Source organism: the organism of the source record quoted next, unplaced genomic scaffold (assembly GCF_019419815.1).
Source record: "Pyrus x bretschneideri cultivar Hongxiangsu unplaced genomic scaffold, Pyrus_bretschneideri_v1 Contig8, whole genome shotgun sequence".
NCBI classification, from domain to species: domain Eukaryota; kingdom Viridiplantae; phylum Streptophyta; class Magnoliopsida; order Rosales; family Rosaceae; genus Pyrus; species Pyrus x bretschneideri.
In genome coordinates, this window is record NW_025999820.1 from 4,427,242 (window position 1) to 4,440,812 (window position 13,571).

General features: G+C 38.1%; 4 protein-coding genes across 5 annotated transcripts; 3 read left to right on the forward strand and 1 right to left on the reverse strand.

Moving 5' to 3' along the window:
• Window positions 1-336: 336 nt before the first annotated feature.
• Window positions 337-2,588, forward strand: LOC103957207 (microtubule-associated protein RP/EB family member 1C). Its single transcript, XM_009369330.3, has 6 exons — window positions 337-518; window positions 605-760; window positions 902-1,008; window positions 1,519-1,771; window positions 1,845-1,958; window positions 2,081-2,588. Exons 1-6 carry the CDS (start codon window positions 411-413, stop codon window positions 2,357-2,359), a joined length of 1,017 nt encoding a protein of 338 aa, XP_009367605.2. The 5' UTR covers window positions 337-410; the 3' UTR covers window positions 2,360-2,588.
• A 1,317-nt stretch (window positions 2,589-3,905) lies between these two features.
• LOC108867998 lies at window positions 3,906-4,904 on the forward strand. Its single transcript, XM_018650044.2, has 2 exons — window positions 3,906-4,055; window positions 4,140-4,904. Exons 1-2 carry the CDS (start codon window positions 4,035-4,037, stop codon window positions 4,362-4,364), a joined length of 246 nt encoding a protein of 81 aa, XP_018505560.1. The 5' UTR covers window positions 3,906-4,034; the 3' UTR covers window positions 4,365-4,904.
• A 167-nt stretch (window positions 4,905-5,071) lies between these two features.
• LOC103957188 (ADP-ribosylation factor 2-B) lies at window positions 5,072-6,741 on the forward strand. Of its 2 annotated transcripts, none has more exons than XM_009369303.3 (6): window positions 5,072-5,213; window positions 5,342-5,501; window positions 5,634-5,704; window positions 5,976-6,095; window positions 6,193-6,311; window positions 6,507-6,741. In XM_009369303.3, exons 2-6 carry the CDS (start codon window positions 5,354-5,356, stop codon window positions 6,607-6,609), a joined length of 561 nt encoding a protein of 186 aa, XP_009367578.2. In that variant the 5' UTR covers window positions 5,072-5,213; window positions 5,342-5,353; the 3' UTR covers window positions 6,610-6,741. The 2 variants fall into 2 exon arrangements, with proteins under 2 accessions (XP_009367578.2, XP_009367585.2); XM_009369310.3 differs by having other exon boundaries at window positions 5,077-5,213; window positions 5,345-5,501.
• A 3,677-nt stretch (window positions 6,742-10,418) lies between these two features.
• Window positions 10,419-12,141, reverse strand: LOC103957180 (cyclin-D3-3). The gene is made up of 4 exons (XM_009369294.3): window positions 11,480-12,141; window positions 11,192-11,393; window positions 10,918-11,048; window positions 10,419-10,798 (listed from the first exon to the last, which is right to left on the reverse strand). Exons 1-4 carry the CDS (start codon window positions 11,978-11,980, stop codon window positions 10,538-10,540), a joined length of 1,095 nt encoding a protein of 364 aa, XP_009367569.2. The 5' UTR covers window positions 11,981-12,141; the 3' UTR covers window positions 10,419-10,537.
• Between the last annotated feature and the right edge of the window lie 1,430 nt (window positions 12,142-13,571).

Consider the following 13,571-nt stretch of genomic DNA (forward strand, 5'->3'; position numbering starts at 1 on the left):
ATGTGCTTTTTCATGAAGCACTTTGAAGTGCTTTTTTAGAATTTACTAGCATTTTTATTAAAAATTATTTCCAAAATATTTTCACAAAAAACGTTTGCAATCATTTTAAAGTTACATCCAAACGAACTCTATCCCAACATTACGCTTTGCCATCGTTTGACAAAAACAAAAAAAAGCAAATAACACAGACGCACTTTCAAGAAGCAGCCTGAATATTGGGCTTAATGTTTGGGCTTCTGTAAATCTGTTTAAAAGCCCAGCTGTCCAACTTTCCAGACAAACGGTTCGATCCGAAAGCCACTTTTGAATTTAAACTGAGAAGATCCCGCTCCCCAAAACGCCTCCCATTTTTAAATTCCCCTCTCTCTCACTCTCTCTCTCTCGACGCAGAGACCTTACCAGAATCTCCCATGGCGACGAATATTGGTATGATGGACGGTGCTTACTTCGTAGGCAGGACAGAGATCTTGGCATGGATCAACTCCACTCTCCATCTCAATCTCAGCAAAGTCGAAGAGGTATTTTCTCCAAACCCTAACCCTAACATTTTACCTTTCGAATTACTCTTTCGGCTCATCGATTTTCTCCGATTTATGTTTTGTAGGCTTGTTCCGGTGCCGTTCACTGCCAGCTCATGGATGCCGTTCATAATGGTATTGTGCCGATGCACAAGGTCAATTTTGATGCCAAGAGTGAGTACGAGATGATTCAGAACTACAAGGTCCTTCAGGACGTTTTCAACAAACTCAAAATCACCAAGGTTCAATCTTCTTCGCTTTCTTTCTTGTAGTTTAAATCTAACCGGAGTAGATTTGATCTTCATTTTTTTCTTCAATTTCTGCGATGTGTTTACCCTTTTTGTTTTCTGTGTGTGTGTGTGTGTTTTGGGGGGTTTTTTTAGTACATTGAGGTGAGCAAGCTCGTGAAAGGAAGGCCGCTTGATAATTTGGAGTTTATGCAGTGGATGAAACGATACTGCGATTCTGTCAATGGAGGCTGTATGAGCAAGTAAGTTTGACGCCTAATTGCATTTGTTTTCTTGAAATTCCCTTTCATTTAATATCGATTTAGGGGTTTAATGATATCACTCTTATATGCTGTCTGGGTTTGCATTTTGTTGTAAATTGAACTCTTGAGTGTTTGTAAATCTGATAGGCATGCTGAAACACATCAATTCATCCATCTATGAATTTAAAACTCGTATTCTTGTGAATTTTCATTTTGATTCAATTTGTTGCCTTTGTAGGAATCAAATTTAATTTCGACATTTTATAGTTATGCTCTCTCATTTGCATTCCGTTTGGTAGCACCTTTCTGTTAGGTTAGTCATTGGAGAGTTACTGGCTCCATCATGCTCTGCAAATTCGTAACATACCCTTGAATAGGATACTTACGGAACAGAACCGATGAAATATTTAACTCAAGACAGTTTGCTAGTTTTTTGGCCTTTCAGCTATTTCAAAGAAATTAGGGGGAAATTGTGTGTATAGATGATATACCTTTTGTTGTCTCTGTTAGTTACAATGCTCTGGAAAGAAGAGAAGCTTGCAAAGGAGGGAAAGAAGCGTGCAAGGTTGGGAAAGAAGGAAATAAGAGAGGTGCCCAATTGCAATCATCAGCTAAAGGTGCAGCAGCTACCCAAAGATCTCAGTCCTCCCACACTGCTCGAAGAAATGATGTAGCACCTTCTGTGAACTCCACAAGTCAATCAGGGAAGACCTCGAGGCCTTCTTCTAGTGGAGGCCCTACTCCCCCTGCATATGATGAACAGGTACTTTCAGAAAGTACAGGAGGGAGAATTCAGTCAACAAATTTTAGATGGTCTAATGCTAATTTGAATGCAGATCACGGAGTTGAAGCTGTCGGTGGATAGCCTTGAGAAGGAGCGGGATTTCTACTTTGCAAAGCTCAGGGATATTGAGATACTTTGCCAGAGTCCTGAGATTGAACACCTAACTGTACTGTACTTTCACTCTTCGGTTTTGGTTTTCTTTGGTGTCAGAATTACTTGAAACTTTTCTCTGTGACCACTACAAATAGGCAAACTGCAAGCTGATGGTCTTTATTGCTGCTGATACAGGTTGTTGCTGCTGTACAGAAAATTCTATATGCAACTGATGATAATGCATCGGTGGTGGCAGAAGCTCAAGCCATGCTGTCTGGCCCCCCAAAGGAAGTGGAGCCCTTGAGTCCAATCATTGAAGCTTCAGACGAGAAGGCAAGTTCAGAGACGCAAAAGAGGAAAACTTACCTGAATCTCGACGTTGACGCTGCTGCCATGACGACATTATCTCCAAAACAAAGGATCTCCGACGCTTCTGATGTCCATTGTAGTGGGTCACCCCTTATGACTTACTGATCTCCACAGTTCCATCTCTGCATAAAACAGTCATCCATTAAACTTCTTAGTCTTACCCTTATATTTTCGGTTCCGTTTGATATAATTGTCGAAATGTAGTTCAACAAAGTAATTGGCATGGGACATGGGATTTTATGCCTTGTTGGATTGAGAGCAGTCTCATGCTTCTCTGTTGTAAGGTAGAAGAAGCAGGTACAATATGAATGAAAATATCTTAATTTCTGCTACAGGATTTATACCCTTTATGCCGATCCCGTTTAGTGGGAAAAAACTTTGTTATTGTTGTTGTTGATGTGTGTTTTTGTTCCTTATTAAAAGAAGGGTTATTATACAAAATGGTCCTTGAGATTTGCATGATCAATAGAAATGGTTCCTAAGATTGAAAATCAATAGAAATGGTCCTTGAGTTTGTTTACCATTCATGATTTTTGTCCTTCCGTTAAAAACTCTTTGGGCAATTTTCAAAGTTTTGTAACTCAATTGATTCTTAATCAAATTTGATCCATAATATATCAAAATGGAGATAAGAAAGTGTAGAACAAGATTATACCTATTTGGAAGCCCAATGATTGTCGGAGATGGTTGGAAAATAGCCTGAAAAGTGACTGGTCGGCGGGAAAATTGGAAAACTCGCCGGAAATTGGGTAAACTTTAAACGTTCATAACTTCTTCAATACTCAACAAAATCGAGTGATTCATAAACAAAAATCATACTTGTAAACGAGACAAAGAAAATGGTATCTTTTTTTTTACTGCTAACTCGCCGTGGTTTGGCCAGAAAACTGCTCGAAAGTGGCTAACTTGAAAATGGTTAGCCACTTTCGAGCCGTTGTCCAACCATATCACGGCGAGTTAGCCTTCGAAAAAGGTACTCTTCTCTTCGTCTCGTCAAGAAGTCTTATTTTCATTTTTGAATCAGTCGATTTGGTTGAGTATTGAAGAAGTTATGAACGTTTAAAGTTTACCCAGTTTTCGGCTAGTTTTCCAGTTTTCCTACAGACCAGTCACTTTTCAGGCTATTTGCTGGCCATATCCGGCAACCATTGGGCTTCCAAATGGTATAATCTTATTCTACACTTTCCTATCTTCATTTTGATTTATTATGGGCCGAATTTGGTTAAGAAATGATTGAGTTACAAAGCTTTGAAAATTGTCCAAAATCGTTTTTAACGGAATGACCAAAATCATGGATGGTGGACAATCTCAGGGACCATTGCTATTGATTTTCAATCTGTACCATTTCTATTGATCATGCAAATCTCAGGGATCATTTTGTATAATAACCCTTAAATGAAAAATATGTTTCGGATATTCGCACAAACACCACCTAGACTAATAGGAATGCGTGTAAAGACAACGCCTACAAACTTTTGAAAATTTTTCATCCAAACTCTACGATTGAACAAAATTATTAATGAAAAGTGTGGTACGCGTTCTAGAATATGAGTCTGGTTGATAAATTAACAAGATTTTTGAAGCCAATGTTGTAGGATTTTGTAATAAAAGTAAATGAAAAAGGTCCTAAAATCTAAATGGTTAACTTGTGGATGTTTGGCAACCATTCGAGCTCCTCTTCCTTCGGCTGAGAAATCGTCCCATCAAACACTATGCAGTGATAAATACCTCCATTTTTCCCTAAAGAAGCTGACAGAGTTAATTATTTACCACTTACAAAATGAATGCACAAGCCATCAAGGTATGATCACTCCCAAATTTTAATCTGTTTACTTTTTACATTTTTCTTGTAGTTTCTTCGTTTTCTGAATCGAATTTCATGCAGGAAATTAAGGAGATAAATGCACAGCATGCCAAGGAGGCGAAGGTGAACACAGTAGACATCCGGTCATCTGCGGGGCAAGGCCAAGAACAAAGGAATGTGCAGGTGGTTCACCAGCCACATCCCTCCGCCAAGACAAATACCAGCGGCGGAGTCCTGACTACTGCTGCAGCTGCGGTGGCAAACACCCTTCAATCCGCCAAGGATGCCATCTCCAAAAATGACTAGCGCATTACATTTCGGATATCAAGACGTATATGATCACAGATTTTGTCATGAATTGTCTATGAGTATTACTAAAAATTGTAAAAAGAGTTCGTCCCCTTTTTAATTGGCAATTTTGATTTGTCATCTGTACAATGAAAATGTTATGATATGCATGTATGATATTGTTTTGGATTAGATTTCATGGTTTCCCACAATACTTTAATCAGTTTCAGGCAATGCTAACAAATTTGTTACTCTCCTTGGAAGCTTTCACATTCCGTCGAGAACACGTTTTCAATAATTTGTTGTTCGGAATTGTGAATCAAATACAATCAGATCCCGCTACGCTCAAAACACGAGCACTTCGGGGTAGAATATCTTGTCATATGGCAGATACTGTCCGGTAAAAATCTGTCGTATGGACGATATTTGATCAACCCTAAATTCTACTAAGGCATGCATGTAACACCAGCCTGTTATTTTCTTACGACGTTCCCCATGATGGACGATATTCGATCAACAAATCCTATGTACATTCTTTTTCCCGCCAACTTGCGACGTGAATGTATATATATCACAGCCATCCCCATCCCGGCACAGTTGCAGCATGAAATTATTCCCAAACGATTAAAAGCAATCGTTCTTTTAATTATATTATTCTCCTCCAATCTTCATCAGAATCCAGTTCTCTTGCTCCTTTATTCCTTTGCTGCCACTATCATATATACAAAAAAACAAATATAATGTAAAAGAATCCTTATTTATTATAATTTATATAACACACGAATGCCTATTTCTTTTACTTCCCTGTGCTTCTGATCAGCCCTTGAACTATCATATCATTTCTCGGCCGCCTGATTTTCCGCTCCGGTAACTCGCTCCTTCAGTTTATTCTTCCTGTAAATGATATAGGAAAAAGGATTTTCTTTTCTTTAGGGTTTTCGTTTTCTTGGTCTCATGTTATTTTAACTACCTGTTAACTACCTGTTTGGTTAAAGAAGTTGGAAGCAATGGGCATGGCAATCTCAAGGCTGGTGAAGATCCTCTTTGCAAGGAAAGAGATGAGAATACTAATGGTGGGTCTCGACGCTGCCGGAAAAACCACCATCCTCTACAAGCTCAAACTTGGAGAGGTTGTCACTACCATACCCACAATTGGTATATACTACTGATTATTGATTACCCCAACTTTTACTTGTTATTTTTTCTTCAACTTACTATATTTAAGTATATATACCTATTCGAATTCGGATGAAGGAAATTGGTTTCGATTGATTTTTCTGTGACCAGGGTTTAATGTGGAAATTGTTGAATACAAAAATGTGAGCTTCACTGTTTGGGATGTCGGAGGACAAGACAAGGTACTAGCTAATTCTTGTTTTTTTTTTTTTTTTTTAAACTAATTTTTCTGGCGTAGTGCTATGTCGGTTTCACAAACAATCTGGTAGAGAGTGCAGATGTACATGTTTTGTGTATCTAATAATATGTCGTAGTACTGATCTTTGTGACTGCAACATAGATTATTTTGAATCCTTTTCTGAGAGAGATTTTGTTATGCTAGAGAAGCTAGAAATTAAAGGAAGGGTTAAGCTAATGGGAATTTGTTCTTGATTAACTATATGTTATATGTAGATTCGGCCGCTATGGAGACATTATTTTCAGAACACTCAAGGTCTTATCTTTGTGCTGGATAGTAATGACAGAGACAGAGTTTTGGAAGCAAGAGATGAGCTCCATCGAATGCTCAATGAGGTCAGTTTCCTTGTTCCTTGTATAAATTGCTATCAAAACTATTTAATTTTTGTACTATACAAATATCAATTGATCCTTTTTTCTTTTGTTGTTGCAGGATGAACTCCGTGACGCAACACTGCTTGTATTTGCCAACAAGCAAGATCTTCCGAATGCCATGAATGTCTCTGAGATCACTGATAAGCTTGGCCTGCATTCACTCCGGCAACACAGATGGTAACAACTAAAACGTGCTACATACATATATTATAGCATCTACAAGATAAGGAATGCTGTCTTAGATAGTCTGACATGTTATATTGTTGTCAAACTTGAAGATATAAACGTGACTCGGCCTTACCGAAGGGGTCTTGATTTATGATCTGACATGACTTGACTTAGCCTTACCATGGTTTTAACATATCTGTACAGGTACATTCAGGCTGCTAGTGCCACCTCCGGCCAAGGACTCTACGAGGGCCTCGATTGGCTATCCAGCAACATCTCAAAGACTCAAACAAGGCATGATAGATAAGCCTGTCTCCTTTAATGTCTTGTTTCTTAGTTACCAGATGTTGGATTGTATTTTTACTGGATGTAGTACTTCATTACTTATATATTTTTACTGCATAATGTATTTTTACTGGATGATGTCTTTGCATATATACAGACATAACCCATCCAGTCTAGCAAGCTTTGGCTTCCTAATTATGTTTAGAATGACCCAAAGGAGCAAGACTTTAATTACGTTGTAATAATATTGTTAAACATATTGGTATATAATATATGTAGTCGTCGGTTTGCTTATAATTATTCACACTAAAAAAAAAATCATCACGCGCTTCTCCCTTCTATGGCAATTCACACGAGAGTAAAAACCCGGCATCTCCAGCTATGTCGTATGTCACTTCATTTGGTAAATCAAGAATACTCAAACCAAAAAGGAGAGCAAAGGGTGTAAACTCACATACCTTAAATCTCTATATACTTCCAATTGTGCAATCTTTCTTGAGTAATATTTCTGACTTGATCACGAAGAGTCCTTCACGTACATCACACCGATGTTTCATTCGCTCCCGTTAGATTTAGATAAGTGTCTTTTATCTTTTTAGGGTATAACTTGACCCAGCATTTCCAAGCAGAACACAAACAAAATCAAGACTAAGACAAAGCACCAACCAACATGACATTTCTCTTGAAGTCCTATAACTTTGTCTCTAGGGCATACCAAAAGGAAAAGGAAACATCATGTTCAAAGATTAGATAGTTTGATACATTAAATTTATTTAAGAAAAAACGCAAAGTTACAAAAGGAATAGGTGGAAGATGAAAGGCTCTCTGAAATGTTTTTAGTGAATTAACACTGAGGACTTGCCATTTCAGCAGCTTGATAGGAACAATTGATACACTTTTGACAATATCTCCAAAAAGATACAGAAACAAAACTTTCTAGCTGTTCTCAACAACTCTTCACTTCTGTTCTCTCACATGTCTTGTGTACTATTTCCTCTATATAATTTCTTATTAACCACAATACATATGTTCATATTTTACCTTGTGATTTACTCCTTTTTATATGCTAAACCAGATTAATTATTTGGAAAATGGTTAATGACGCAGCTTCTGCTCCCGCCCTTCGTTTCGCACACATGCAAGGTTTGGAGTTTAACGTTTAGGGTCAATTATGTCTTCGACACTGTCGTTTAGGATTAAGCGAGATTACCTTCCTCTGCAAAGGTGTTTATCCAAACACAACGAATAGAGGAAGGTAAAGCTACAAGAAATGAGCTACTCTACGATTTATGTTCATGAGAAGCTCATCAATAAAATGGATGACAGATAACAAACAGGAGCCATTTTCTTCCTGGTCAGTAAATTTGGTGGATGCACAACATTTATGCATGATAATTGCAAACCAGTGAAGCCACTTTTCCTTTAATTTTTGCTCATTCGGAGAGGACCCCACTCTCGTACTCCTCGTCCTAGTCTGAGTTGGATGCAGGAGTGGTTTCTTGTCTCTACCTCTGCAGTGTTCCCAACTTAATCCACTTTATCTAATATGCTAAACGCCTTTCAACTTTCTTATTAGTTATTGCTACAATTATGCACCGGAAGATTACGAGAAGTGAGAAGGTTGCCAGCATTTTTTAATATCTCTTTCTTTTGTATCAAGGATAAAACCCTCCCTCCGACCCCGCACCCACGGGCAATCTTAGAAGTTGTGTATCCCATAAAAGACATAAAGCATACCCCGGTCACACGAACCACTACCACAACTCGGGTGACGGTCAAATCGAGACTCGCAGAATCAATCGAGAATTGACCGACTAATGTCTAGATTTACAATTCATCCTATTGTCGTCCTACCAACCAATTTCCACTAGATCGCTAAGCGCCAGGTATTAGGTGGTAATCGCCAAACAAAACTAGTACTTCATCTGACCTCAGCATTAATTTTGTCATTTAAAACCCAAATCAATTTACAACCAACATGACCGTGCCTGTCCATCAGCTTTGAACTGGTCAGCCCTCTTCGTCATCAAAAACATAATAATGTTTGGTGAGACAGACAGATACATCATATGCAATTTTCGTTTTGACAACGTGGTGCTTGACATCTGGCTGGAAGAATAACATGGGAAACAAAACAACATAAGTAGTTGTTTCTTGTTGGTCATACGTTTTAAGTTAAAATTTCTGACCCTTGACTCTTCAAATTTCACAGTACGAACGACTATGGCACGCCTAATGTTAAGGACAGGAGGAAAAAGGAGATGGAGAAAAATAGATGCAAACAAGTTCTGCTTTGTTTGCTCTAATTTTTTGAAGAATCTTATACTGTCATGAATCATCATCTTCTTCTTTCTCTGCATGCGACTTATGATACGAAAGGGATGTAGCTAAAACTTTAACCAACCTAAAGAAAAAAAAAGGCAGGGGAGGACCACAGACAACAAGAACAAAGACATCTTCCTCACAAATTCCCATATCCTTCAAAAACCCAATTTCAAACCTTTCCTTACAGAAATTTATGGATGATAATTCATGAACACAATGCATCGTTACTAAACATAAGACGCTTGTTACTATAAACATTGACTCTACTTGCTGATTGCATTTGCAATCAACGGATGGAGTCTGACTTACAAATGTAGCTGGGCATTCAGATGCATAAATGTACAAACAAGGTGCTTAAACTTGCAGACTACGGACTTCTACAAACATATGAAGACAACGCTACTAAATTGCTCATTGCCTGCTTGCAAAAGATACATTGCTCACTCTCTTAGCAATTGACTATTGCAGATTTGAAATATGGTGTTGGATCAAAATCAAAACAAAGAAGGGAGTAGGTGTTGACAGGGGACCTAAAAAGACCGACAGAGAAACAAATCAATGTGGCTAAATAACCTTACGATAAGTTGTTTAGATGCATTGTTTGAACATGTACTTAGATCAAGCTACACCAATCAGACTAGTTACTCAGCCACAACAATCATTTGTACAAGTGAAAAGAATAGATAAACGTATTAGTCGGATTGTTCTAGTTTGGGACTATGTATATCATTTCAATTAGCATAATACCAATATGAGACTACTTTATGAGTACTGTACTGGTTTTGGACATGTGCACAGGCACAAACACAAAGTTAAACGCCTCTAAGGCAGGACAAAATGTTGGCAAGAAAATATTCGGTCGTTTGGAACCTTGCAAATGTCTAATGATGAGTTTGATCATGTTGTAAGAGCAACCCAATCAAATCACCTAATCATAGGGCTTTGAACATTTAAACTTCTCTCTAATGTAGCTCAACAAACCAACTAACAAGCACACTGCTCATTTCTCACCTCTCTATAATTAGAAAATTCCAAAGTCATTGTTTTGTTCAATCATGCTGAACAATCAAAGACTTTCAGTGCCCAACATTTACTTCTTTTTGTTTGGTATGAAGTACTAGCGTTGCCCGTCTCCATATCTGGCGTTTTTATTGTTCCATTTCCCTTTTGCTTAGAGGAACTGAACTTACACTTCTACATCTACCCTCATCCCACCCACTGCGGTGCTCATGGACGCCTTAGGTTTAGTTTCAAGCTAAGTCAAGGTAGATAAAGGGCATAAAGAGGATTTTCTTGACAACTACATATAACAAAATGAATAAGTGATAATATATAATTGTGTCAATTGTGGGTGTATGCATGATATAAGTACTTAAACACTATCATATGGCAGATCAAGCATGATGGATTTCTTCGACTCATCCGTAAACCACCACCCCCAAACCACATCTCAAGAAAGAGGTAAGAGAGGTGGAGTTTTAATCTCACAGCGTTTCATTTTCACAGTTTGGCCACAAAAGCAATGATGATAATATTAGAGAATGTTCTCAAAGTAGATACTGCCAATAATATAATATGCAAAAGAGGGATTTTATGTTTAATAGTAGACAAAAGACAATTAGAGACTAACGAGAGCTGCTCAGCACGTCCACAGACGCACGATTTAAAGAGGGCAACCTCATCTGCTGGTCCTCCAGTCTGCTCCTTTTAAATCGAGGATCCGGTGATGCTATAGCCCACGAATCACTTGACGTATCACAGCTGAAAGATGCATCAATAACTCCATTTGGGCTGCTGGGTACCGATAAATGCTTGCGTTTGTGGTCTTGGTTTTCGATGCTGACTGCTAGTTCCTGGATGAGCTTGTAGCACTCATTTACTCTGTCCTGTAAAGGACATAATAATATTCTACTATTTAAGACATCAAGCTTGAATTGAATTACATTTACAGAAGCAGGAGATGAAATTACACGAGAAGTGAGAAATCGATGTATTAAGTACAAACCTTACTGACTTTAAGTACATTCATAAGCTGGTTTTGGTATTCCACAGGATTAAATGCCTCAATCTCATCAATTACATACAGCATTGTCGCAGTGGCTAATACGGAAGGCAAATAACATGTAAATCTCAAATCTGCAATAAAAACACCGTATCAAATGTAAGATTCAGTACCAACTGGTGTCATTATGAATACATTTATGCCTTCTTGATACATGTTTGATACTAATAAACTCATCGATTATAAAACGAAATGAAGGCTTATTTAGATTGCTCACCCGCTATGACTGACAGAAGTAGGCGCTCACACCTCCACAGAAACTCCCAATGCAGGTGGCTCTTCAAACCAAACCTCCTGATAATGTGATCAAAGTACGAATTTGGGGTCACTGGATTCATCCGCCACCCGAGAGTCGATAGCACCAAAAGCTCCATTCTTTGAATGGTCTTCGCTTCGAAAACATACTTTGTTTCCTCCACCTAATCACAATCACGAGAAATCCAATAAACACAACAGTCCAGCAATTTCACAAACACTCAAATTACAAATGGAAATTTACACGTACTTGCAAATCTAAGAGAAAGGGCACATGGGTCTCCTCCACTTTGGCGGCCAACGAGACGCAGGCGACGGCAGCGAGCTGACTCATCCACGGCTTGTCCCTCTGAAACGGCCGGCTGGCAATGAACCTATCAAAGTAGTTCACAGCCAGAATGGCGGTCAAAGAGGAGAAGCCATAGTGTGCCTTTACACTCAGAATCCACTCAACCACCTCCTTCCGAGCCGCCATCAAAGACCCATCTGAGATTTCTCCACTGATACACACATGGGTTTGTTCCTCTTTGGAGATTAGAGAGGAAAGTTCATCATTTTCCCAGAACATATCACTTTCCAGGAAAATCAAAGGGAAAGATGATTGCTTTTTTGAAAACCCATCACAGTTCTCGCTCTCCTCCTCACTACCATTGTCTCCCAAATCTTCCTCAAATCCTTCTTCGCAGAATAATGAAGGATCGAACGCCATTGGAGGGTTTTGGAGCTCTTGAGGTTCTTCTTGCAGAGCCATCTTCTTCGGAGAAGAAGAGAAGAAAAGCTTTGGTCATTACACAAAAAGAACAAGGGAGAGAGAAAGGGTTGAGCTCATGCCGATATCCATCTCTGAGTCTGTTCCTTTCTCTCTCTTTACTTTTTTAGGAGAGAGAGCGCCAAACGCAGGAAGCATGCGAAGGGGTTTTATCTCAGAACCCTTCACGCCTGTCCCTTCTTTTTTTTTTTTTTTTTTTTTTTTTTTGGCGTTCGCATTCAGCCATTACTTTATATTATTAGAGGAAATCAGATTTGATTGAAAAATAAATAAATGTGGCCTAAAGTTGTGAACATTTCTACTTCCAGTGCTTTTAATGGCTTGTTTGACAAGTATTTTAAATAATTAAAAACGATTTTACAGAATATATTTATAAAATTAATTTTTAGTAAAAATACGAATTGATACTGAAAAGACATTTAAAGTACTTTATGTAAGTTAATTCTTCTTAAAAAAACATTTCAAATGTTTTTGAAATAAAAAATATTTTATCTAAAAATATTTTCAATTATTAAAAACAATTATCAGACTTATCAGACGAGCCCTAATTTTATTTGGTCACTGATTTAAGTTAAAAAAGCGAATGATTTTCCTTAGAATCACGTGAAGCACAGTTTAGATCTTGGGAGTTTCAACACCGTCAGATGGGATATTTTGATGGTTGAGATGGAAACGTGACTGGTCACGCGGTCAAAAATTAAGGAAGGTCTTTGTTGTAGTGGGAAAAGCGTTGACTGCGTATACCTGGAACGCCGTTAGAAAATTACCGGGGGATGTAATGCAGACCGACACGTGTACCAATAGAAAGTAAAAGATGGTCAACCCGGTAACAGAAACAGTGCAATTTTGGAATAACGAACAGTCATTTTTCGGATTCATCAGAGATGCTCAACTGACAACTCGTCTTTTTTCTTCTTTTGGTCTTTCGGTTTCTTGCTCTCGAATTCAAACAAGAACTTATTATTTACCTTTTACAGCTTACTTTACTTTACTACTGGATTATAAGCAGCTTTTAGGTCTTTTACGCTAATTTCAGCGAAAAATATATTACCAGTTCTTTTTCACGTGGAAGAAAAATTAAAATCGCAAGTACATGTTCTCGGGCAATCGGTGTTGATTTTTTGACACGATGACGGTAGTTATGCTATAGGTTTCGTTCGGAAAATCTCGCACGAGATTCTAGCTGCTCGTAAGGGTCTTCGGCTGGCATCTCAAAGAAATTGGTTGCAAGTTATACTCGAGTGTAATGCGCTTTAGGTTGTTCAAGTTATTGGCAGCCTTAATTGAGGATATTAAGCCCAGTTTACAGGGTTTTAAATCCGCTAGAGTTCATCATGTTCGTAGAATCACTAATTATGCGGCACATAGAATGACCTACTCGCCCTTATTTTCTAATTTTTCTAGTTTTTTATTTGAGGAAATCTTCTCCAAAATGTCCTCCTTCAAAATTATATCATTTCTTAAACTTGTGAATAAAATCAACTATCGTTTCCTCTTAAAAAAAAAATAATAATAACCCAAGTACAAAATCACTTCATCAAAACTTATAAAATTCATCCAAATGACTCAACTT